The sequence below is a fragment of the Esox lucius genome, chromosome 6 (assembly GCF_011004845.1).
Source record: "Esox lucius isolate fEsoLuc1 chromosome 6, fEsoLuc1.pri, whole genome shotgun sequence".
Lineage (NCBI taxonomy): Eukaryota > Metazoa > Chordata > Actinopteri > Esociformes > Esocidae > Esox > Esox lucius.
Window position 1 is genome coordinate 29,513,021 of NC_047574.1, and position 26,268 is coordinate 29,539,288.

At 38.3% G+C, this 26,268-nt stretch overlaps 5 protein-coding genes across 6 annotated transcripts in view; 2 read left to right on the plus strand and 3 right to left on the minus strand.

The window, feature by feature from the left end:
* Nucleotides 1-24: 24 nt before the first annotated feature.
* Nucleotides 25-11,821, minus strand: cacul1 (CDK2 associated cullin domain 1). Its single transcript, XM_010901508.5, has 9 exons — nt 11,354-11,821; nt 11,007-11,133; nt 10,713-10,815; nt 8,436-8,531; nt 8,225-8,327; nt 8,008-8,097; nt 7,729-7,867; nt 1,955-1,998; nt 25-1,825 (listed from the first exon to the last, which is right to left on the minus strand). The coding sequence occupies exons 1-8, from the start codon at nt 11,664-11,666 to the stop codon at nt 1,956-1,958; spliced, it is 1,014 nt and encodes a 337-aa protein (XP_010899810.1). The 5' UTR covers nt 11,667-11,821; the 3' UTR covers nt 25-1,825; nt 1,955.
* A 1,336-nt stretch (nt 11,822-13,157) lies between these two features.
* On the minus strand, nt 13,158-18,110 carry sirt1 (sirtuin 1). The gene is made up of 9 exons (XM_010901506.4): nt 17,714-18,110; nt 17,031-17,153; nt 16,661-16,899; nt 16,420-16,572; nt 16,158-16,305; nt 15,980-16,059; nt 14,848-15,031; nt 13,874-14,728; nt 13,158-13,701 (listed from the first exon to the last, which is right to left on the minus strand). The coding sequence occupies exons 1-9, from the start codon at nt 18,042-18,044 to the stop codon at nt 13,409-13,411; spliced, it is 2,406 nt and encodes an 801-aa protein (XP_010899808.1). The 5' UTR covers nt 18,045-18,110; the 3' UTR covers nt 13,158-13,408.
* A 310-nt stretch (nt 18,111-18,420) lies between these two features.
* dnajc12 (DnaJ (Hsp40) homolog, subfamily C, member 12) lies at nt 18,421-20,269 on the plus strand. The gene is given in 5 exon segments (NM_001303708.1): nt 18,421-18,602; nt 18,740-18,818; nt 18,993-19,132; nt 19,416-19,548; nt 19,751-20,269. Coding segments are annotated over 5 exon segments (513 nt in total). The 5' UTR covers nt 18,421-18,524; the 3' UTR covers nt 19,834-20,269.
* A 254-nt stretch (nt 20,270-20,523) lies between these two features.
* Nucleotides 20,524-23,217, plus strand: cox5b (cytochrome c oxidase subunit Vb). Its single transcript, NM_001303702.1, has 4 exons — nt 20,524-20,720; nt 21,315-21,385; nt 21,482-21,581; nt 23,004-23,217. Exons 1-4 carry the CDS (start codon nt 20,621-20,623, stop codon nt 23,114-23,116), a joined length of 384 nt encoding a protein of 127 aa, NP_001290631.1. The 5' UTR covers nt 20,524-20,620; the 3' UTR covers nt 23,117-23,217.
* The window catches only part of herc4 (HECT and RLD domain containing E3 ubiquitin protein ligase 4), a 29,225-nt gene continuing 26,159 nt past the window's right edge, over nt 23,203-26,268 (minus strand). Inside the window, exons 21-24 of one of the 2 annotated variants that reach the window (XM_013132134.4) lie at nt 26,120-26,202; nt 25,780-25,963; nt 25,594-25,696; nt 23,203-25,212 (exon numbers count right to left, since the gene is read on the minus strand). In XM_013132134.4, the coding sequence (XP_012987588.1) occupies nt 25,004-25,212; nt 25,594-25,696; nt 25,780-25,963; nt 26,120-26,202 (579 nt within the window). In that variant the 3' untranslated portion in view covers nt 23,203-25,003. The remainder of the gene's footprint in view (nt 25,213-25,593; nt 25,697-25,779; nt 25,964-26,119; nt 26,203-26,268) is intronic. The other variant, XM_034292552.1, reaches the window with a different exon arrangement.

Here is a 26,268-nt window from a genome sequence, read left to right on the forward strand (position 1 = left end):
TTAAACTTAAAAAAATAAAACATATCCTTTGAAAGATTTGTTTATTGAACTGTACATAAGACAATGAGTGTGCCATCTTCACTTCCTCAAAGGAAAACTTTCACAACCAATCCCAAATATTACATTACACCTAAAACAGTGCAAAGAGATGTATCCGTAAACTGTATACATCAATCATTACAACCCACCTGTGAATCTGTTTACATCATCAGAGAGACTGTAAAGAACACTGGTATTATTCAACCTCTGCCCAAATCATCTGACATCATTATTGTAACCAAATACATATACTATTTTTGTAATCATTGATGCTAATTAATTGGCTCTGCGACTTGGTACAATTGATAGAATATTGCAGCTACAGTAGCAACGTGGGCAGATTAACTATCATATATGGAATCACAATGCAATTTTCCATTTAAAAAAAAAGGGCTATAATCTTTGGCATGGTTGTAAAATACAATCAGGTTTCGACAACAATGCAATTAAACCTAAAATGTTGTTAGAAAAAAGGAAGTTCTTTAATTTCCATAATTCACATACTCCAATGTTTGGTATAATAACGTTTGAACATGCTGAAGTCCAATTGTAACAGAACAAGCATTGTTTGCTAGTTACACTCCTTATGAAAGCATTTGTCCCACCAGACATTTCTTAAAGACCTTCCAGATAAACCATTGGATCTCCAAAGGCTTGTTTAATTTGGACCAAACATTGCACTAGAATCCAGTGCCTACCTAAATGGAATGAACTGCTGTCGAAACGTTCTGATGTCAATAGGAAATGGAAACATTTAAATTGGAAAGCCTTAATGGCGAAACTGGCATGGCCATTTGCGATATCAAAACAACAAAGAGGTTATGGCAAACAAACAATGTTTATTTTGACCGCAAACATCATCAAACACTTGACAGCGGAGCAGCCATACGGCATTTTGGGCCTTGCTTAGTCTTACCAACAAAACAGTAGCACTGGTGCAGCAGATAGTGCGACTCTTTTGTCCTTTTATGGATTCCATTTTGAAGTGTATAATCAAGAAATGGGACATTTGGTTTCGTGTGCCGAGATTTCTGAGAGTAAGATAACTTCTTTTAGGTTAAAAATCACTGGAGAGAATTAAGAGAGGCCTAACTGCTACAATGTGACAAAAGTATTTCCTATCAATCATTAGTAGAGTACTGTCAATATTATTTACACAGACCAGACAAATATAAATCAAGTGTTTAGCAGAACAGATTGTGCAGCAGCAGAAGAAAGTCAGTTATCAGACCAAATCGAGATCAGGATCATGTTCATTACGACCCAAACAGAAAAAACAGACTGAAATAGGGAGGGCATACCTGGATCTGTCCAATAAGAAACCCCCCTTTTCCAATGTATTTCAAAATGTTTTGTTGTTGTTTTTATTCGCAACACAACCTAATGAACACGGCCCATGGTGGACACAGTACACGTGGTCGAAAAGGGCACAGCTATCCACCTGGTAAATGGCATCTGATAGGTATCCTGAATGTTCCAATGAATCAGAGCAGAAGGCACACTTTGATGGAGGAAATAAGAACAAACCCATTCAAATCATATAGACCTATACAATAATGGAGAAGGATTCATTACCAAAAGCTGAAAGAACCAGTATGCACCATTATGAATTCACTGTGCTTTTCAGAAGAGGCAAAGAAATCAGTGCCCACAACGACTCCTATGGTTACAAAAAAAAAAACACCACCCATGCTTATGCTCACCCACTCCACTCAGCACTGGAAAATCTTAGTCATTCACTGTTTTGTGAATTAAGGTTGAGACCTGTAACTTAACGTCCAAGCATCTGCAAACAAAAAACAAGTAATGAGTAAATCATATTTTTGCACGTAATTAGTTTGTACATAATGATTATGAACCACACTGCTAATGAAGTCAAATATTCCTAATTAATAACAAGCCGTGTCTCTCTTACTCTATGCAGACTCCTCGCTGGCTCTCTTACGAGACTGGTCACCTCTGCAAAACAAAAGAAGGATATCCAGGGTTTTGTTCATTGGCTACTTACTAAACTGAAAAAACTATCAAAACGGGGGATGTAATTAGTTATTGTCTAATAACAAAAGATGTGTTCTTATAAAAGAGGATTTTTCTTTTTGCTTTTTTCCCTTAAATGTAGTACTTAAGCATTTCATGTCTAGAATTTTTTTTCAAAAATGATCACACATCAAGACTTGATATTCTGTCATGTACTACACAGAAACATTTTGATAATAAAAATATTAAATGCGTCTGTTGATTTTTTTTTTATTGCATGTCATAATTTTTCGGCCAGAAAACATCAGATACATGCGGATGCATACTTGCTGTTTCAATCATTGGAATGCTTTCTGCTTTCTCCAGTGAAATGGCATCTTAACTCAAATAGTGAACAGAACTGCCCCCTCAAAAGTTCATACTTCTTTTAAATTAAATTACCAATAAAAAAACATTTCAAACATTTGGGCTTGTGCAAGTTCAGATACACACAGGAGGTAATGTGTAAAAAAGTGCCCATTAAGGAAATTTACTTCCAATTTCCAACACATTTGTTCTGGGCAAGCACTGCCGCATCATTACCGTCTTAAATTACCACACTTCTGTCTTTTTCAGTTGCAAAGCACTTATAGTGCCTATAGAAAATCCCCCCTTTGAAATTGTGATCCCCCCTTTTTTGCCTTACAGCCTGAAATCAAATCCCATTAAAAATATATATTTTTTGTTCCAGCTTTATTTACACATTCTGCCTTACAACATTCAAGTAACGTTAAAAGGCAACAGTTTAGAAAAATAAATAAATAAAAGAAAACTAGAACAATGGAAAAGTGATCAGTCTCATGATTTAATACTTCGTAGAGCCACCTTTTGCTTTAACTACAGCCATCAAACTGTTTGGATGTCTCCATTAGCTTAGAAAACCTAGATTGAGTAATATTTGCCCATTCTCCTTTGCAGAATTGTTTGAGGTTAGTCAAATTTCTTGGTGAGTGGCGATTGACTGCTGCCTTTAAGTCCATCAACAGATTTGCGAGTCAACCATCCCCTATCATAGCTAAATTACCTGGAGAGTGAATTAGCCACACATTCACCCAGCGACTAACAATGGTGCTCGTGTCTATTCAACTAACGTTTGTTTTTATAAAGTAAAATGTCAGAAAACCCAAAAGAAGTCAGTGTAAAGTGTCAGTCATTTACAGTGGGGAGAACAAGTATTTGATACACTGCCGATTCTGCAGGTTTTCCTACTTACAAAGCATGTAGAGGTCTGTAATTTGTATCATAGGTACACTTGAACTGTGAGAGACGGAATCTAAAACAAAAATCCAGAAAATCACATTGTATGATTTTTAAATAATTAATTGCATAACATAAGTATGTGATCACCTATCAACCAGTAAGAATTCCGTCTCTCACAGACCTGTTAGTTTTTCTTAAAGAAGCCCTACTGTTCTCCACTTATTACCTGTATTAACTGCACCTGTTTGAACTCGTTACCTGTATAAAAGACACCTGTCTGCACACTCAATCAAACAGACTCCAACCTCTCCACATTGGCCAAGACCAGAGAGCTGTGTAAGGACATCAGGGATAAAATTGTAGACCTGCACAAGGCTGGGATGGGCTACAGGACAATAGGCAAGCAGCTTGGCGCAATTATTAGAAAATGGAGTTCAAGATGACAGTCAATCTCCCTCGGTCTGGGGCTCCATGCAAGATCTCACCTCGTGGGGCATCAATGAACATGAGGAAGATGAGGGATCAGCCCAGAACTACACGGCAGGACCTGGTCAATGACCTTAAGAGAGCTGGGACCACAGTCTCAAAGAAAACCATTAGTAACACACTACGCCGTCATGGATTAAAATCCAGCAGCGCACACAAGGTCCCCCTGCTCAAGCCAGCGCATGTCCAGGCCCGTCTGAAGTTTGCCAACGACCATCTGGATGATCCAAAGGAGGAATGGGAGAAGGTCATATTTTTGTCTAATGAGACAAAAATAGAGCTTTTTGGTCTAAACTCCACTCGCCGTGTTTGGAGGAAGAAGGATGAGTACAACCCCAAGAACACCATCCCAACCGTGAAGCATGGAGGTGGAAACATCATTCTTTGGGGATGCTTTTCTGCAAAGGGGACAGGACGACTGCACCGTATTGAGGGGAGGATGGATGGTGCCATGTAACACGAGACCTTGGCCAACAACCTCATTCCCTCAGTAAGAGCATTGAAGATGGGTCGTGGCTGGGTCTTCCAGCATGACAACGACCCGAAACACAAAGCAAGGGCATTTAAGGAGTGGCTCCGTAAGAAGCATCTCAAGGTCCTGGAGTGGCCTAGTCAGTCTCCAGACTTGAACCCAATAGAAAATCTTTGGAGGGAGCTGAAAGTCTGTATTGCCCAGCGACAGCCCCGAAACCTGAAGGATCTGGAGAAGCTCTATATGGAGGAGTGGGCCAAAATCCCTGCTGCATTGTGTGCAAACCTGGTCAAGAACTACAGGAAACGTATGATCTCTGTAATTGCAAACAAAGGTTTCTGTACCAAATATTAAGTTCTGCTTTTCTGATGTATCAAATACTTATGTCATGCAATAAAATGCTAATTAATTAAAAATCATACAATGTGATGTTCTGGATTTTTGTTTTAGATTCCGTCACTCACAGTTGAAGAGTACCTATGATAAAAATTAGACTTCTACATGCTTTGTAAGTGGGAAAACCTGAAAAATCGGCAGTGTATCAAATAATTATTTTCCCCACTGTGTGTTGCGCTGCATGTGTAATTTATGTAGACAGTAGTAGCTTTCATTTATTGCACAATCATATATATACTGTATAGCTGTACATGCTTATGATAAATAGCATTATTAATGTATGTTTGATTAAAGTGCAAGCAGATTGATTAGTCAGCATTCATTCACAGTGAGTGTCATCACTAGCAAGAGGAAGGGTGGCAGTGACATTCACCAGTTTATTGGGCAGCCTCAGAAAAGTTGAGAGCAGTGAGAAAATGAGTGCCAGTCAGATGACAGAACTACACAGTAGTACAAGAGATGAGTTTATGTTTCTTGATATAATAATCATTACCATTCAGATCAGAAATGGTTAGTAATCCATTCCTGAATCATGGCAAGAAACACCACTTTGACTGATAATATTAATTTAATGTTCACTCTGGTGTGTTCAGGGTAAAAGGAGAGGAGAGAGGGCATGTGGATGCCAACAGGGCAGGGAGAGCAGGTGACATGGAGGTGAGTAAGAAAAGGAGCAAATATTGATGACTCATCTGATATCGCCATGTTGGTATTGTTCCTACAACATCATAATAAATGTTGGCACAACGGAGGTAAGGTTTAGGCACAGGTGCTACTAAGGTTAGGTTTAGGCACAGGTGTCTCTGACGTTGGGGTTAGGGCAAAGGGTGGGGGGCAGGGGAATATTCTGTCTTTGGACTGGGGTAACCAAATAACTACAGGTCAGTTGAAATGATGTTCCTGGAGCAAAATGTATTATGGTGTCTTTGGAACAACATCAACACAGCACTATCAAATTGTGCAAATATTGATGGTTACGAGTCCTTATTTGGAGGAGGACCATTAACCCCCTGGGAGATTTCGTCCCCTCCAATGTTGACTCCATGGCTACGGCCTTGACTAGAACCGCCGGAGATTGCTGTATACCTAAAACCGCCAACGCATGTCAAATTTACCCATGTGTGATTGCATACTGTATTAAGGCATTGTCTTCACAAAATAATGTCTCAAGTCATGAAATGAGTTTGTTTAATCAACACGTGTGTTTTGGTGATTTGTTTTATAATTTAGGTATCTAATCACTAATTTAGTTTAATTTATAATTTACGATGAGTGGAGTGAACATCACCAAAAACCTTGAGGTAACCATTACATTTATTTATAGCATCAAATTGCAGATATATATTCCTGAAAACAGAGTAGGCAAAGTGTAACAATGGTGGTGAAAAGGAGGAACCAGTCGCAGAGGTTACTTATTCGATGTTCGATTTAATTCAAAACACCGAACGCATTAGGCCTACTCAAATACAGATAAACAACGCTGACACGAACAGCGACAATGCACAAAAACAAACTCACCATTTACAAGCAACAACAGGCTATGACAAAGGCAGGGAAAGCAGATGGGAACATACAGCGATGAAGCTAACGATGAGGCTGTGTGAAAAATCAAGAACAAACCATGTGATTCCGGGACGTGTTAAATGAACGTGAGGCTGCACCAGCGGAACAGTGACAGTAGTTATGGCCAAAACAATGACCAAATAGGCAAAAGCCTAAAACAATAAATGCTAACCTGACAAAAAAAAAAGTTATTTTTTACACACAATGAACTTTTGTGAGAATTTTGAACACATGAATAGGCTACTCAAACACACTTGGAACAGACATTCAGCACCTTGAACGTGCATTTCCCACAGACCGCTTTGCCGAACTTCAGACACATGGTGAAGATTTTATTTTGTTTACATTGGGCCTTCACCATGCAAGTGATTCTCCTATGCTCTTCGGTACCAGCGAGTGGCACAGAGACGCTCGGTAATCATCACTCATTTCCATTAGTAACTCTAATACCATTTTGGAATCCATATATCGGTCTCTTATCCATTGTAAATAGCTGTTAGTGTGTGATCTGAGGTAATTCATAACTGTTAGACCATATATATACACACACACATTTATTTTCGCACGGTTAAACAAACATTGAATGCTGTTGCCTAGTTAATTAGAATGTTTAAACAAACTGCGCGAAAATATATATATTTTCTTTATACGGGTAAGATTTACCTCGGGGCGGTTATAGGTATAAATGCCCATATTTTCTGACTATATTTAACAATAGGTAGTGCAACACAACACAATTTTAGGAAAAGTCAAAGGCTGGAGGACTTCAATATTTTAATCAAACGTAGTACTTATGTACAATTGAAAAACGTCTACGGGTAAAATTGACCCTGTGGCGGTTCCAGTGCATCCCGTGGCGGTTCTCAGAGGGATAGTTCAAGCCTTTGAAATATTTTTGTATCCTTCTCCTAACTTGTGCCTTTACACAACTTTTTCACAGAGCCCCTTTGAAAGCACCTTTCCAACCATGGTGTGTTCTTTGCGTTGCTATGAAATACTGGTAATGGAATCATTATGGAACAGCCAGTTTTCTTATGAAGTAATCAAAACCACTACAACTGATGTCAATTTGGGGGCAATTAGCATGGTGTGTGATCTGGGAATTGACTGGCTGTACCTGAGCAAGTTTATAATGGTTACTCTAAGAGGCTGATCACTTATCCAAACCAGGTATTTCAGTAATCAAATTTTAATAATTGTTCAGAATATTTTTTTGTTTAATCTTCAAAAGGCAAGGATTTTGACAGGGTATGATGATTTTCTATAGATCACTACGTGTTTTCTATAGAACCACTCAATAAGTTCACTGCATATTTATGCAAGGATTTAAAATAGAAATGGTAGTACAAAACGAAATAAATCTAAATAAATCCCTAACCCAATTGTGTTTGTGATTCATTTTTATTTTGTAATAACAATGACGCCTGCATAATGTGTACTGGGGGAAACATTTTTGGAAAATAATTTTACCGTAACAGACATTTAAAAATTAACACAACACTGGTAGGAGGTATAAAAAAAAAAAAGGTTCCTAATCACTGACTTATGGAACTCACCTTGGAAAGCCATTCAGAGAGAGTTCCATTTGTAGTTTCTGGTCACGAGCAGCATAGTCAGAGAGCTGGGATTCCACAGTCGGGGGGTTTATTTGAGGAATGAACCCAGAGAACAGAGCTGGGGCTAAATGTGCCCAATCTGAAACAGGCAGCCGATCATCATTGTAACACAGGTCATAATGCATATAGGTCATGTTTTATTATACGTTTAACTCTCCCCCTACAAGTGGGAAAACCTGCTAATTTGTCACAAGACCGAATGGAAAGGACAAGGCTCACCCGGTTTAAGAGTATACAGGCCTTTCACCACACTGGCCATTGTTGAAGGTCTAACTTGAAAAGGCTTGGAATGGGCTTCAATAAGAAGAGCTAAGAAAAGAGAGGAAAGCATCAACAACAACTGTGCAAGATGAGTCCAAAGCTAAAAACCTTCAATAGGTTCTGACTGAAGGGCATTGTCAGTTGACCTCTGAAGGGCGTTGTCCGCTGTACTCACATATTAACAGGTTCACATGATTTCCTGCGACGTTGTCAGTAAATAGCTTCATGAGATCTTCCCGCAAGTCTCGGTTTAGCTTTGTCTCAATGTAGAACTTATTCTGAGAAAAAACGTGTATGAAAGTAGTACATGATTAAGGTCTGCCCTCTGTGTTCAGAAAACGGTCGGGGAAATTATTTTATGAAGGCCTACTAATTAGGATACATACCATGTAGATGAATACAGGCACTATGCATTGAAGGGCATCTATGTACCGAGTTAGAGCAATGTTGAAGTTCTCAATGAAATTCTCTGGTGGACTGATCTGATTGGAGAATAAGGACCACATTAGAGTGAACTGTATTTACACAAATAATTACAATTAATGATTTAATTGTCAATATTGTTACTGTTCTTCAGAAATGGGGTTCGCACATTTGAGGGCCACCTTTCTGGAGCAAATCCAACAATTCACCTCCTCCAAATTATTGGGCTCACCTCTTTCATTTGGCTTAAAACCAAAATGTGCACAGAGCGCTGCAATTGTGCCCAGCTTTTGAACTACCACTAAATCCATGTTGTGGATGAATGATTGCTCTTCACAAAATGCAACCGCCAAGCAATGACAATTAAATTTTCTTGCGCATCATGAGGTGTCACCTCTCGCTCAGCTGCACATAATATTGTAGCATAGTAATTTGAAACAGCTTATTCTAAAACTACTATGTAGGCCTTTCTAATGTATTAAAACATGTTTCAATGCTCAGTTGATTAATTCAGTAACAAATGTGCAAGCATTATTTTTTTTTTGGCCTTGGAGTTAAACACCTCCCTGGGTTAAACACCCCCCCCCCCCCCCCAATTTTAATCCACCAAACCACAAAAGTACAGCAAATTTAATTTCCACACATTCCTTGGTTGCCACTATTCTAGTTAATCTAGAAAACATTGTTGAAGCATCTTACTTGAGCAAGTAATTCCACAAAAACTATTTTGACATAAGTTGATCTTATTTTTTGTCATTTAGAAAACACTGTCATGTGATGAAGTTAGACCTCTAAACGGATTTTTGATATGTCTATAGGAAGGCCTTAGGCTAAGTAATCCACATGTTCAGGGGGGAAAAAATTATAATACCTATTACAGCAATCCTGTTTTTGTTTTTTTATGATCATGTTTGTGGCTAAACGTACTTCTCTTTTAGGGCCAAATGGCCCAGGGGGTATTTTAACCATGAGAATATATTGGTAAAATATAAAAAAAATTACTGATATATAACAAAAGTTAATAAGATATAGCCTAATATAAGTGTTTAGCCTATATATAGTGTTTAGTTTAATAGCTAGTTTACTGAGCATATGTGAACATATAATATAATAGGCCTATCATTAGGACTGATATTGCTAATGAACTGCTCAATATTACTGATTTCATGTTTTTTAAATTAATACTTTCACACTGTTAACAAAACAAAAACAAAAATAGTAATTTCAAGTTATTTGACATTGTAATACACGTTATACATAGCATTTTGTCTTTGGATATTGGAATGAGCAATTTCAGTTACAGTTGGTTGTGTTAACTCACATAAATACTTCTATTAAGACTGAAATATTTTCAGTGCTATAGATTACATTGATAGAATGAGTTTGAGACCTAAATATGGAATAAGTATTAATAATTCGGCAAAAAAAAACCCAGGGGGCATTTTACCCCATAGGGAAGGGCATTTTGCCCCGAAAAAGGGGTAAAATGCCCCATTTACATAATTTGGCATTTGATTAAGTTGCAATAAGTAGAATAATTCTGCCCAATATGTTTTTTTCTAAATGTATTTGTCTGACTATAGTTTATATGTTCATATAGAAATCTGACCAAACATTGCTTTTTGAGTCAGAAAATACAGATTCTCCTTAAGGGGGCGTTTCCCCACCAAGTTACCCTATTTCTATCCATACATTTCAATGCATCTAATTATAAAATATGAATGGAAATTACAAAATTCGACTTCACACACTTGAGTGATTTTTTCCTTTTGTCGATCAGAGCTGATGGGACGAATAGGCGACAAACACATTTGTCTATTAAATAATAGTAATAGAAATTACATAGTTATATTGCAAAACAATTTTGAGCTGGGTTTAAACATACTGAAATTAAGAATCAAAATGACTTTCAATAAATGACCTGCGCATATAACTTTCCACACAGCTGTCAAACATTCTTGTGCACCTCTGGTCTAGACATCTGGTCTAGACATGGAAACTCATGGGATTTGTTGAGACGTTTCTAACATTAGCGTAGAACTCCATTATTCCAAAACATATGATTTTGGAATAAAAATATTGTGCAAAAAGATTGCTCAAACAATCGCAATCAGGCAATAATGTAATAATTGCGAAAGCAGTATATCAGGATATTATTCAAATACAAGCAGTGTAATAGAGACATTTTGGTTACTACGGCAAATTTGGTTTTGTTTTCATGTTTTCATGTTTTCACTTACATCTAAATCAGATGAGACTTGTTGAAGATGGGTAGTTATCTTCAGCATCAAGTCCTTGTACAGCAGGTCAGAGTGCTGCTGACAAACACACTTATACACATAACTGAAAAAGAGAGGAAAAATACATTACACAGGACAATGAATATAACCGTCAATGGATGGGGGAATAATACATTTCTATAGATATCCTGCAGCATTAAACATAATCAGCGTTCAATTCTTACGCATCACTATGTCAGTTCCTTCTTGATTTCTTTCAAAGTTATATGAAAAATAATCAATACAATCTCTCACCTGTAGATCTGCTCATATGAAATTGAGATGTGGTCCATGGGGTTTTGAATCAGCAAGTGGTCAATAGCTTTCTCCAGGTTGGGCCAGTATGTAGTTCTATAGTCCTCTTCCGTCATTACATTCATTACTAAACACACACATTGACAACGATGAGATCACTTTCACAACGCATTAAGCCCTAGCTCATCTAACATCACAAAACAATGAATTCTAAACAGGAACAGTCACAGCTAGGGTACAAAGGTTATAATGTTCCGTAGCCAACTTACCACAGTGGCGTTTAGGACAAAGTTAAGGCAATAGCATACTTATTTAAGATATGTAATATGTTGCAGTTTTCAACTTACGGAACTTCGAGGCCGAGTTCAGGGTCAATTTCCCTGCGATGGAACTCGACAACGGGCTCTCGGTCTCACTGGTGTCACTACTCACGCTGCTCGAGTCTGAATCCATGAACTTTAGACCGCTGTTGGAACAACTTATGTGGTTCCCTTGCGTGGTTACATCTCGTCTGTGCAGAACCGGCGAAAATGTTAGGCGCTGGGGTACATCTGACAGCCCGGTTCTACGACAGTGGACTTGTCCACTTGCACTGTTTTCATAGCAGTTATGGTTGTGGTCGTCATTTAAACCATAACTATCTTCCTCCATGTCCTCCATGCTTTAGCGCTGCAAGTTCGGCGGAAACTCTTCATAAATGTGAATTTAGGTTAGTACATTTTATTTTATACCCACCATTCCTTCGCTCCATGTACACTAGCTGCTGTATGGGGAAGTGAATGGTTTTTCGACACTTTCCAACGTTTGTTATGAAGCAGAGCCTACGGGGCAGCAGGGCAATGTAGTTCCAATTTATGCAATGACTACAAGAAATGGCCCCTTGTTTTTATATAAAGCTTTTCATTATTTTGATAATATTCGGACACATGCAATTTTATCGAATATATTATAATACTTTCTCTCTGTGACTCCTGAGGCCAAAATAGCTTAAAAATTGAGCTATGGATATGCTTTAAATCCAGTAAACAGACCAGAAATGCTCCATCATGTTCCTAGGGAGCAACCGTCCTATATGTTGTCTTCAACACTCTTTAAGCACAACTGATTATAACAATCAGCCAGATAAAAAGCTAAATCAGTTTAGTCCTAACTGGGGTTGGCATGAATACCAACAATTGGCACTCCAAGAAATGGACTGAGCAGCCCTGTCAAATACTCCCAATACATTCAAATAAACCTTAAATGAGATTACCTACTGTTATTGGCCCTATGTTAGTGTATTAGGCCTTACATACATTGTAGATACAATTTGTGAAAAATTTTACTTTCAAATTAAAACTGAGAGCTTAACAAAAACTCATATGCATCAACATTACAAGAGAAACTGTAGATTTAAGAACACAACACAGTTGTGCTGCATGACCTCCATTTACTTACCTTTAAAGTGAGACAAACATCAAATAGCATGGAATTCATGTCTTCCAACAGTATGTTGTTACACCTAGTGATTAATATATATACTTGATGCTTACTGGCCACATTTCTTTTTTTAAACATACCTTGTCAAAAAACATAATTAAGATGCCTGTTATAAAATGTTGAAAATATTAATTCATACATTGATAAATGTCAAAACAAGGAAGATTGAGTAATGCTTTCACAGTGCAATAGTCTCCTGTTTTCAGAACTCATACATATATATACTCTATATGCAGCTCCAAAAATGTGAAATCAACCAGATTGGTCCATGATCTAATTAAATGTATCCTAAAAGGTAAGGGGAAGAGCAATTTGCTCCAATGAAAGCTTAATGAATATGTTTGTAAGGCTTTATGTTCACACAATGTATACAATTTTTCAAATTTGATTTAGAAAACCATCACCTACTCTACTGAGTATGTCTCTGACATGTTACAATGTAGAAAAACAAACAAACAAAAAAAACATTACAAGCTGGGCTGTAAAAAGTAGCTGCCAAATACTGCAAGGAAAACAATGCCACCATTAAGTATACTCTTTGCACTTCAGTGGTGAATACATCCAATTTGAGCTTCTTAAAATTTCATGGGAAAACTGCGTATGTGTCAGAAGTGTTCTTTGGTCTAAGTTTGCTATTCCTATCTTCACCATTAACCTTCTGAAGTGGAATGATTGAGTAGCACTACGGTTTATTCAAATGGTAGTACATAAAACCTGTAATCAAGCCACACGTAGCCCGTAAATGTGACTGGATGCAGAAAGACAGAATGAGCAAAGACAATTTTCAGCACATGCACGCAAGTCTCATCAATGCAATCTAAAGTTTATGAAAAATTAAGAGGGGCTGTGGGGGGAAATATTTTTACAAAACAGATAAAAAAAGACAGCTAGTGCTTTGTCAAGACATGGTCATATATATATTTTTAAAGGTCTGATGTGTTTGGGACAGTCCCATTGGTATGGTCTCTAGGTTTAACACTCAGAGAGCCCTCACAGGCTTGATTGTGTCCCTCTGTGTCTCTGAGGCAGCCCTCGCCCTCTTCTGCTGGTGTGCTTTGGTCTTCTTCAGTGTCACTGTCTTCCTCATCCTCCATCTCCAGACTGGAGTCCTCGCTGTCGCTTCCGCAAGAGCTTGACGTCTCATCTTCTGAGTTGGAGTAAACCTCAGCCCCGTGGAAGATGTAGTGATTTGGTGCTTGGAAAAGGTACTGAGAAGCTGGGGGCGCATAGATTTTAGGGAGAAGTGTACAACAGTATAACACATTCTGTAAATAAATGTCATGAAAATAGCATTAAGTGATTTTATGACATGAAGACACTAACAAAAGGTTGTGAATTAAAAAAAAAAGATTAAGATTAAGTAGAAACTTTTGAGGAAAACATCTTACTCTCAAGGCGCTTGCTGATAGGACTTCGAGTGATTCGACTCATCCAGCATCGTCGCCGAACTTCAAGGTTGATGTTTCGGTCACTTAATCCAGAGACGGCTTCTCTCCGTGTGCCCAATGGAAGAGACTCTAAACTCTCCAGTATACCATTGGGATTCTGAGCTTTGGGGAAGGGTTCAGTTTGTACTCCTACTTCTGGAGTACCTGGGACAATCTGCACTTTTGGCCAAGGCGATGATGGTACAGTTTTCACTTCAAGAGTATTTTTAAAACCAGACTTTGATGGTTCTGCTTCAGCTTCAGGAGCGTATTTTGGAAAAGGCTTGGTTATTAGCATGTCGACTCCTTGAGGGCCTTCGACATTTAGAGTCTTTGGACAGGGTTCTGTCAGTACTCCAGCTTCAGGTGTGTCAGAGACAATCTCTGTGTTGGGACAGGGCTGCGGTGGTACTTCAAGTTCAGATGATTCTGAGACATCCTGATCCTTTGAACAAGGTTGATTTTCTACAGTGTTGCCTTCTGGAGTGTTTGTGTCCATCTTAGTGAACATCTCCTTTGAGACAGTGACTGAAGAGTCTGTGTGAGTGTGCCTCTGTTGTTCTTCTTTTGGCTTATTGTGAGGAGACAAGGCCTCGCAAGGTGGCTGCTCTGTGGAAGTCAGTAACCGTGCAGGTTTTTCTGTGATCTCATTGAGTCTTAAAGAGTTGTAGCAAAGTTGCTCAAAGTCTCCACCCAAACGATGGCAGAGCTCGTTAATAATAACATCACAATCCCCCAGTAGTTCCACGTCAAAGTTAAGGTGAGGAAGCTGCTCCCGGTTGATCAGGACTTGTGGCACTTCATGAGGAATGGAGGCTGGATAGAAAAACAAGTCTGTTATACATGCATGGCTTGAGATAATGTTATGTTGGATGTTAGGAATTACTGCGGACATCTAAAACATTTATTTATTGTACAATTATTTTTAAACATACTTGGGATGAGAGCCACTGGTCGCACTTTCAGTGAGGACCCAATGACGATAAGGAGGTCTACTTCATCCTTATCCTGCTTCATTGCTCTATGAAACAGTTCTGGAAGATTCTCTCCAAAGAAAACAATATCTGGCTTCATTATTGCCAGGGGGATATCTGGACACCGTGGACAGTGAGGGACAACCTAGAACAGATTGTCAAACATTTTCCATATTGAATACCAAAGTCAGCACCATGGGTGCTACCTTAAAATGACTGAAATAACCTAGATATCTGTCCAGGGGTAGGGTGTAATGGTACACGTATCCATACTGTTCGGTACAGGACATTCGGTTTGGTACTTGTTGTGACCCGAATGAATATTGTCTCGTTTTAAACACACACGTTACTTTGTGTGGGAAACTAATATTCTAAACGAGTTTCCCCCCGGAGACAGATTTTGGAGCCGTAACTTAGCAACTGAAGTAGCCTTGAACATGTAACTTTGCTTGCCGGTGGTAGGCAACAGCCAATCTGAAAAGTCATGTCTGGTACACTTTTCCGCTGGTTCCCTTCACAACAGTTCCTACCATACAATCTTTCCGATAGCAAAATGGACAAAATTGGTATGGTTGTTTAGGAATACTACTAATAAGCAGAAAGATTTAATTTGGTATTAAAAAGCTACGTTGTCATCAAATACACAAACAGTAGCTACACAGCCAGTTCCTATGACACTAGTAGCTACAGCAGCTGCTATATCTACTTTAGAGCAATTAAAATGTTCATTAACCTAATCATGATCGGGTATCCTACCTGTGTGGATTGACACCATATTACTACTATGTAGCTGTGCTAGCTAGCTACAGGAGCAAGTAAACGTGAACTCCCGGCATTGATAATGCTGTAATTGTTTTTTACTGAAAGAATCCTACAGTACATAGTGCATGCTTTAAGTGTGTAACGTCATAAATAAAAATAAATGTTATGCTTTACATGTTTTTCCACTGTCCCGAAAACGTACCGAACTAAGACTTAACATTTTCGGTATTTACCAAACCGTGACTTCTGCGTACCGTTACACCCCTATCTAGCACAGCAGTATACAATAATTCAGATTTGACACTGATTAATGAAACCATCTTGCCAATACCTGATTAAAAATGTCTTTTCTTACAGCTTCACAATCAACCTTGTGTTTACAGACAAGACAGGAAGCTGTTGCAAAAGACCCTGAAATTCACAAGAATATGGATACATGACTAATCAAAATCAGAAATTGAATCATGTTCTTCAACTGTAATAAAGCTGATAAATATTACAGTACATACCATGGCACTGGATGATCCTCTTGACCCCCGCCACTTGTTCAAGAGTATCAATATTCTGGGTGTAGTTGCGCAGTAGTTTCCCCTGCTTGTCCAACATAGATATAAATTTGTGACAGGGAGAAGGTTGGAACTGCCCAGGATAGATCTCCTGCAAGCAAACAGAGCAATCAAATTCATTTCTCATATTAAAACAAGTGGTCATTTATAAATATTAATTATCATTAACTCAGATATCACATAGATATGCTTTCAGTCCACAAACCTTAGCAAACTTGAAAAAGGGCCGTGGGTCTCTTCTGAAGTAATCTATATCAAACATTGCTTGAGGGTCTGGAAGATCTGGGAAATCTATTGCAAGCCTTGCATAAATGCCATCTCTGGATCGAAAGTCTGGTATTCCACAAGAAACAGAAACCTGTGCAAGAAAACAGTCAGCCCTAACAAGCCTAATAGGAGATGACACAGTAACACAAAAGGTTTGGGAAACTCTCCACAATACATACCCCAGCGCCAGTAAGCACAATCATCTTTTTGCTTTCATGGAGTAGCCGAACCACATCCTCCAGGGTGTTGACGTCCTTGCGTTTCTTTCTTTTAGGAGGCTCAGAGATGTTGATGATGATCTGCCAGAGCGTCATGTCATCCAAGTCGGGCGGAAGGACAGTCCCAGGAAGTAAGTCTTTTAATATAGTTCTTGGATCTGTTTCTCTCATGATGTGTTGCTGGATAAAACTATAGGAACCTAATGAAAAACACTAGCGTCAACACAGAAAAACTTCACAGTCAGTTAACTTACAATGTGTTCTCCTGATCATTAACTAGGTTGCATTCAATTTTGTGTATTAAAAACGTGACTTATTTGCCATTGTGTACCGATCTGCGGTTGGGGTGTCCAGTCACTAGAACTCGCATGCGAGGATCTGTCATCATCGTCATTGACATCGTCTGTAGAGGCAAACCCATTTGGGTGAAGCTCCTCATCAGGACCAATACACTCTACCAAGACAAAAATACATGATTGTTGGAAGTGTTATAGTTCTGTAAAACGAATTTACTTTGAAGCAGACCAGCTAGTCTCTTCAAAACAAACTCAGGCAATTAATGTGCTTAACAGTACAGTATATTTCATGTAGATGACCTACACAAATTACGTACAAATGTTTGCATTCTCTTGAATTGCATTATTTGAACAAAAACTTTTAACGTGCATTCTAACTGTAAGTTTAACAAAAATCAAGACCAGCCAATGTGGATAGTTATCCGGGTAATCTAACTACTTCAACAACGAGTAGATAAAAATCAGTACTTAAAATATAGTACATACATAGGGAGGATAAAGTCGGATACGTTGCGCAATGGCAAGGGAAGTTTTCTAGTTCTAAACTTTAGACTTAGGCTTACGTGCAGCTGAGTTAGTTAGCAGCACACTAAATAAAGCTGGTTAACGTTACTGTAGTTATCAAGCCAAAACTAAAGACGGGTGTTTACGTGCAAGTACTCTAAAGTCCGCCAAAACTTGACATGCTAGTAAGCTAACGTTAGCTAAATTAGCCTACCTGCAGAATCTACAGCGAGTCCAGACGCCTTGTCTATGTTCACTACTCTTTTCCGAGGTTCGAAAACCAGCAGCCCATTGTCTCCGCCTAGTACTGCTGCTGGGGCCTGTCCTACCGCCATCGCCGGCTCAATATCCTTCTCCTCTGGCCGCGCAGAAATCGCCGCAGCCCAATTCTCACCAGCCTCTGTTTCGTACGTAACCTGCTCAGCCTGAACAATTTTCAACCCACACTCAATAGCCACGGTCATTTTGGGCTTTTTTGAAACGGGTTCTCCCATATTTGAAGCGCTGGAACAGGCTCCAACAAGGATTTTCTCCCCGTCCGCCATCTTCAGCTGATAAAGCCGCTGTGGACTGGTAGAAAAAAAAACCTTCCGCGCCGCGTCCGAGGTCGACAGCTGGTTATTTAAATGGCGCAGCACCAGTTGTTGCGGCCCGAGCGTCACCCCAGTACGTCCATGATTAATGACGTCAACAACAATAATAATGCTGATGATTTACGCTTAGTTCTGAATATTATTTGATATTATTTGAACAAACTGTGCTTTACCAACCAACTAACAGTGCTTGTATTAGATTAATAACAGAGCAATATTCAGAAAAGCCAACCAATACTGCTAGTATTAGTTAAATATTCAGCGACATATAGCGTTTCTGTCCTTGAGACCTGAGATTGCGTAGCTGCGCAGCGCGACTAAACAAAGTCTATCTGGAACGCGCAGTACCACAGAAGACAGAGCAAAACATTCCGGCTCTCAAGCGTTAGCTAAATCCGTTATTTTCAAAGCTTTTAAATAATTTTGATCAGAATGGATTGTATTTTAAATTGCAAGCCAGAAAACCTTGAGGATTATTACGGGTTACTCGGATGTGACGAGTCATCTTCGGTAAATTTGTTTGCCCACTATTCTAGCTGCTAGCTAATTTATATGTATGGACTTGATGACTCTCATACAGTCACTGTGCATTTTCTTGGCAGCTTGAGCTAATTCATGGATTAAACTTTTTTTAATTTATCTTTTAGTCAGAACAGATTGCCAATGAATACAGGGTAAAAGCGTTAGCATGCCATCCAGACAAGCACCCAGATAATCCAAGAGCAGGTACAGTACTGTAAACGATTATTTCTTTATGATGTTGTCGGTTGTGTGTTCCTTGACAGGGACAGTAATGGTGTAATATTTATAAATATCATTGTAGTTGTTATAAAAGTTGTCAAAGTTTAATGTAATAATATTATCCAGGTTAATCATCATAATTTCCAAATGTTGTTGTAGTGGAAGAGTTTCAGAAGTTGCAGGAAGCAAAAGACGTTTTGTGCAATGAAAACAGCAGACGAAACTATGATGTCTGGAGACGGAGTGGAATAACCCTACCATTCCATGCGTGGTTAGCTTTAGGCGACTCTGTCAAAACCGTATGTACATAATCAAACTGCATAGTTATCTTTGTTTTTTAAATGAAAGCTTTTGTAAAGTATAAGTCCATGGACATGGGGATGATTAATCTTAGATTCTGACTCAATACGTAATTGAGTCCGAATCTCAGGATAACAAACCATTTTTTACATTTTACACTGCCTAAATTGAAGAACATATGATGTAATCGAGGCGGCAAAGTAATTCATGATCACCTAAATGTTTTTAAAATGTGTAAAAGCAAATCTTGTTTTTCTTGGGGTGCCAATTGTCTGTCCTCAGTCAATGCATTGGGCGGTGAAGACCAAGAAAGAACCCATGCTGGAGTGCTCTAAAGCAACCTTTCCTGACCAGTGTCAAGACCAAGACTTTAAATCACCAGAGTTACCATCACCAGATACAGTACTATCTTCAAGTGAGCAAATAATATTATCTTTCAGAAATGTTTATGTTTACACACTTCTACAAACATATAATTAGATAATTAATATATGAAATATACTAGACCCACACTATGAGAATATCATTATATTCTTGATGTTCTTTAAGTCTGATGGGAATGTACTGTCTTAGTATACCTTTTTTTAACTAATCTTTTTTATGTCCACATTATCCAGGTGATTACTGCCATCGCCATTTTCGCTGGGCTTCTGACTCCCCATCCAGTCTTCTGCAGAAATTCAGAAATTATCAAATTTAAAGACACAAGTATTATTTGTCAGTTAAATAATGTTACTTGTCAGCTACCATGTGTCACCAATTGGCTTATTTCTGTGTCAGGTGTAACCTATTAGAACGTCTGTAGATGAAAATTGGTGCCAATGAAATTAAAATTGGTGCCAATGAAATGAAAATTGGTGCCTTGGTCGTGAGTATTATTCATATACATTGTATCTCTATTTGTCTGAATGTAGAAAAAATGTAGGCTGTCTTTTTGCTCTATCTTGCCTTACTGTTTAAAATTGTATTGATGTAAGATGCACTGAATTGTATTTTCTGTTAAAAGATAACAAAGGATATGCTTACAAAACGATATCCATATCCCGGGGGGACGGGGTGTTAAGCCCCGACTGTATTATGAACGTAGCAATGCCTCCTGCAACTAAAACCAATAAACATTGCAATATTCAATACACAGAACTGGTGCATAATCATTACAGGGCAATGTAACATGTAAACTAGGCAGAAGTTAATCACTAACGTAGACATGGGATCTCCCAATGTTTTAGCATATACCTGCTTCTCTGTGTTCAGGAACAGTACATTATTGGTCGTTCAACATCCGCAAAATTGTGTAAAAAGATAGGGTACATCAAATCGTTCACCTGCTTGCTGTCCTTTCTCCTACGTGCTCTTACAAATGACTAATTTCATAACGTTACTTGTGAGTGGACGGTTAACTCCGTCAATCAAGTCATAGTTGGAAATGGAATCATTTCAGTACAGCAGATTGTATAGGTCAAGCAGTAAGCGAAAGTGAATTTAACATGGCAGGCAGACTTTTACTCCGTACCTGTACAACCTTGCAATTGACAAGAAACAATGTAGTTGCAAGATCACTACCACGCTCTATGGGGACATTGAAAGGTTTGTGTGTGCATGAATGTCATTTGTGTACGTGACATACATAGAATGTGTATTTTACGCATGTACGATAAATCTCATATCTATCAAATGTCAGCTAATAACTATAGTCGTATAAAGTATTTTACGTTATATAAAGTTATTTTAAGAATTTGCTTTCCAGTTGTAATATTACAAGGACACACTTCGCCTGTCGTCACCGGGTTGTAATGAAGTAAAATATATAAAAACGGAATTAACTTAGATTATGAACACAAAATAACTAGCGTATTTGACAATTATTACGATCGGTATGCTACTGTGTTTAAAACACACCTATTACATTTGTTATTCAATCAAGGTCATTTCGATTTTGACCAGTCGAATTCCCCTTGCTAGACCCACCATCTTTGCCAGACATTCGTTGACTTAGTGCCAGGTCTTAACATGGGTGATGTTATGCGTGAAGCCTACTTGTGGACGAGCAGTTTGACCCATAAATATTGCATGTGCTCTGTTAAAAATGAGATATTAAATTATTGTTAAAATTAACTATTACATTTGAATGGCAAGTTGTTTGTAAAGTTAAAGGTGTCTCTAGTGACAGTTTCATTATAGGGGTTCCAACTGATGAGGAACAGGCCACCGGACTCGAGCGACGTGCCTTGCAAGCTTTAAAGAAAGGACGGGTAATATCTTAATTAAATCATGTTTGTTTCTACTTGCAATATTTAAGTACAAACATTATTGTGTTTATATAAATCAATTGTATGTTTTTTTCTCAGGATCCTTATAGTATCCTGAAACCTAAGCAGTATGCTGGAACAAAAGACGACCCTCACATTGTCCCAGGCATTAATAACAAACGGCTGGTAGGCTGTCTATGTAAGTGCCGTACGGTCATGCTTTTAATGTACTGCGGGAATTATAAGTATAGTCCCATTATTAAAAACATTTTATCGCATTACCATTTGGGATTAAATATATGTAATTTTAGTCATTGATCTAGAATACTTAATAATGTGAAGATACAATTATATAGCTAAAACAGTAAAACTTTCAAAATGGTCCAACACTCGTTTAGGCAAATTTCAGTCGCCAGCTTTTTCATATATATATATATATATATATATATATATATATATTTTTTTTTTTTTTTTAAGCGTTTCCTTGATGGTAGATAGCAATGCCTGAGACAGGTGGCTTTTGGGCAGTTCTGACCTGTGTTAGGAAGTCTTATAAAAAAGGGCAGTCATATTAAAGATAGTTGTCCTTGTGCCCACAGGTAGATTGATCTAAAAACCACAACAACAAAAAACATGTGCAACATGAGAAAAAAACAGACAGGATTGAATTATAATATATTTAGTCTCAAATGTTTATTGAAAACAAATACAATTGCACAATGAGTACTTGCTGTTTCTTAAATACATTGTTGTAAACTCTACCTACATTAGCATAATAATGAGTCGAAACACCTCAAAACAATACATGGTATCAAAAAGATGTTACCTGTGATAGAACACATGGCAGTCTTGTCATTGGTGTTAGCTTTCTGACCATTTAGAATCATAACAGCCTTCTGCCCCATCAATGCACACAAATAAATATGGTGATGTTGTAAGGCAACATCTATTGTTAAAATTGAGGATTTATCTACAACATTGTAGAGACATGTATTCAGTATCCAACAAAGCACTAAGTTAATACTTAAAAATAAAAGTGAAATGCCTTTTTTGCGGCAAATTCAACACAACAAATACTTAGTATATGCTTCCTTACTTTTAAGTATGATAGTGGCTGCATCATGGTATGGGTATAATGATGTGGAAACCTGTTTTAGTCTTCTGCACACCAGACACTGGTCATGGAACTCACCTTTCAGTAGAGCAAAAACCTAAAAAGGAGGCCAAATCTACATGGGAGTATGCAATAAAATGCAAATTAATTAAAGATCATACAATGTGATGTTCTGGATTTTTGTTTTAGATTCCACCACTCACAGTTAAAGAGTACCTATGATAAAAATTACAGACTTCTACATGCTTTAAGTGGGGAAAACCTCAAAAATCAGCAGTGTATCAAATACTGGTTCTCCCCACTGTACATATATAATATGCAAATATTGCACAGTCTAGGTGTGTAAAGCTATTATACAATTGCCAAAATGTGCTTTGTAATATGCATTTGGCCCTAATAATGTTGTCAGTATTATTTTGGTGTAAATTGTTGGACCAAAATCTGCAGGAATCCACAGGTTTATGCTAATATAAAAAAAATGACATGCCTGTTAATTTTACACCATAGGTGAAGAGGACAACACTGCCATTGTGTGGTTCTGGCTCCATGAAGGGGAGCCCCAGCGTTGTCCCGAATGCGGGTCTCACTACCTGTTTGTCCGTCATGAGCTGCCCGATTGAAACAGCCTTGAGCTTCATGCTGACTCAATAATTCATCATCTACCTTGAACAATGTGTGCATTTTCAGTTGATGAATTTATATCATTAAAGTTTTGTGAACCTGAATGTCTGTTTTTTTTAACCTTTTTTACCTGATTATGTTTGAACATATGGGATAAATGGGTATTTTGAGGTCAAATGGGAGCAGCGTTAAAATGTATTCTATATTTAATGAGACCGTCCACACTGCCACTTGATGCCATATGATCTGTAAATCCTTTAAATCAGTGGGATTCCTAGTCTGGGTTGTGACTCAACCACAGTGGTGATGTTAAAATGCATTATTTATTTCAGGAACAATATTGTATGGGACAATACAGAACATTTTTGAGAAGGTGATGGGAGAGATATGAAAAACAAAATGTTAAAGTACATTAGTAATGTCTGTCAGATTAAATATTACAAAAAAAGGTTATTAATGAATGTAAAAATGTACAGATTCTAAAGTTATGTAATTAGTTTTGTGGTTGGGTGGGGGTATGAGAAATTCTGACCCCCAAAATAGTTTTCCCAGAATTTGGCTGAAATTAATGGGGTCCTCACTGAAAAACTTTGAATACCACTGGGTTGTGCAAAATGTTTTATTTAACTACTGTTTGATGTTATATCAGCGAAGTTCTCTAGTGTTATCCCTCAACAAATTAGAAAATACACTCACCTGCCACTACATTAGGTACAATTGCTCATAGCAAATAGCCAAACATGGAATCATGTGGCTGTAATTCAATACAAATACCTTGCAGACATGGTCAAGAGGTTTGACCAAACATTAGAATGGGGAAGATTCAAGCAACTTTTACCATGGTATGATTGTTGATGCCAGACCTGGTTCCAGCCTCTAAGAAACAGCTGACCAGGGATTGTCACACACAACAGTCTCTAGAGTTTACAGAAAATGGTGTGACGAACATACTGTAAAACCTCATTCAGTGGCAGTTCTACGGGCGTAAACACCTTGTTAATGAGAGGTTAGAGGAGAAGGGCTAGATCTGTTGAAGTGGATGAAAAGGCCACAAATATTAAAATAACTACTCTTTAATAAAGGGGTATTAATAAGGGCATCCCTGAAACCATAACGTGTTGAACCTTGAAGCAGATGTTAAAAGAAGGTCCTATCCGGTACAAAACAAGTTAGTGGCCAGTGAGTGTAATTATTGTTATTTTTTGCATTTGATAAACGAGAACTAAACATTTTTTTAAACAAAAATTCAGTTTTAAGTATCAATCTAACAACTGAAGCCTAAACCTCTACACTTTGTCATACAATATGAATGGGTGTTATGTTTTTAATAATATTTTTTTTACATTATATTTATGCGTAGGTTTAGGCTTACAGCCTAGAACATCCACTCAACATCAAACTCACATTCATACCACATTTTACCATGGTAGAAGATTCATTTCTCTTTATGGCAGAAATTGCCATAGTAGATTTAAGTCAGGAACAGTACCATCTTGGAACAGCGGAACTCAAAGATTTTATACTTCTTTACACAGAACTTCAACTTCTTTACACTAGTTTATATCCAAACATGAGTAAAAGCTTATCTACAAGAAAAAGAATCCAAACAATGTTAACTGAATTATCAAAACATAGGTAGACCTTGAAAATTAAATGCTGTTCGGATTTGCTAGTCAGGAAAACAGCGCTCAAGCCTCTTGTAGAACCATCTGGCCCCTATAAATGCAGTGTAGCTTTATTTTTTTCACACCAGTGACAGTTCTTCAGTGTCCAAGCAGGAATTGATTGAGAGATGGCGAGGCAGAGCAGGCGAGGCGAAGTGTGCAAATGACTGATTACCATAAACTGTCTGAGGGTGGAGCTAGGCATTGTCTGTGTGCCATCTATCAGGCCAGGTTGAAACCTTGATTGTGGTCTATGGCCTGGAGAAGTTTGTCCTGGAGAGTCTCTCGGCTGCTGTACTTTGGCAGGTCCAGTAGGTTGAAGCAGGTGTGTGCCACTGGCAGGTAGTGTTCCCCACCTCCCGTAGGCTGGATCACAAGCTTTAGGCTTTTCATCCCCAGGATGGGAATACGGTCACTACCGGTGAGAAACACTATAAAAGACCACACCAATTACCCCACTGTCAAGGTGTTTGAAATAAAAAGCACATTTCATAAGTCTCAAACCTCTCCTAGGGTTTAATGTGTGCTAGCTCTGGAATACTGGAACCTAACACATGCACCAGCTGGGGGTCCCCAAGAGAGGTTTGAGAACCACTGTAATAGATCCTAGCACAGCATTCTAAAAGCCTGGTGGGTTCGAGTCCTGAGGGCCACCCATATGTAAAAACAATTGTCTGGAAGTATTCATATAAATTACTTGGCATGAAAGATTCTGCATATTACTCTATTCAAACAGCCAATAGTTACTGCTAGCATTACATCATAACATGACATAGCCTGATATGACATGACCTTTCCAGGGAAACACTTACAGAGAAACAGCTTCTTCTTCTCCAAAGATAAATCATGGAACACCTCCCAGAAGATCTTGATGGTAGGATGTTCAGCCCAGTACTCTCCTTTGTACTCAGTGCTCTGGTGAAAGATCACTACTATGACCCTGCTATATTTTTTCATCTCTGTGATGCTAACATTAACACTAATGACAACTGCTGTACCTTTTCAAGCTCCTTCCAGTCGTAGTTGGTGTTGCCGATGACCATAGCTTGAAGTTCATTGGGCTGAAACAGCTCCAGAACCTTCCCACCGCACACTTTGTGGAAGCCTGCATGAAAGGCTTCGAAGAGCGGGGCGACGGATCTGTTGAAGATGTAGTCCACATATGCGGCGACAAATTCTGACCTGAGAGAAAACAAAAAAATAAAAGATAAACCATTTACATACAACTAATAAGAAGACCCACTTGTTTAAACAGGTTTTCCACCATCTAAACACTGTTGATGTCCAGCATGATTTACTGGTGAGCTCAGGTGTATTTACAAGGCTTCAGAAAACTACCTGTTGGAATTGTCAACAGAGATATCCAAGCCGTTGGGGACCAGTTCCAGGACTTCTGTGGCACCAAAGTTTTCCACTGTAATCTGAAACAAGACCGAAATCACATTGACAGAAACGCCTGACAAATGTAACAACAAACCACTTATCAC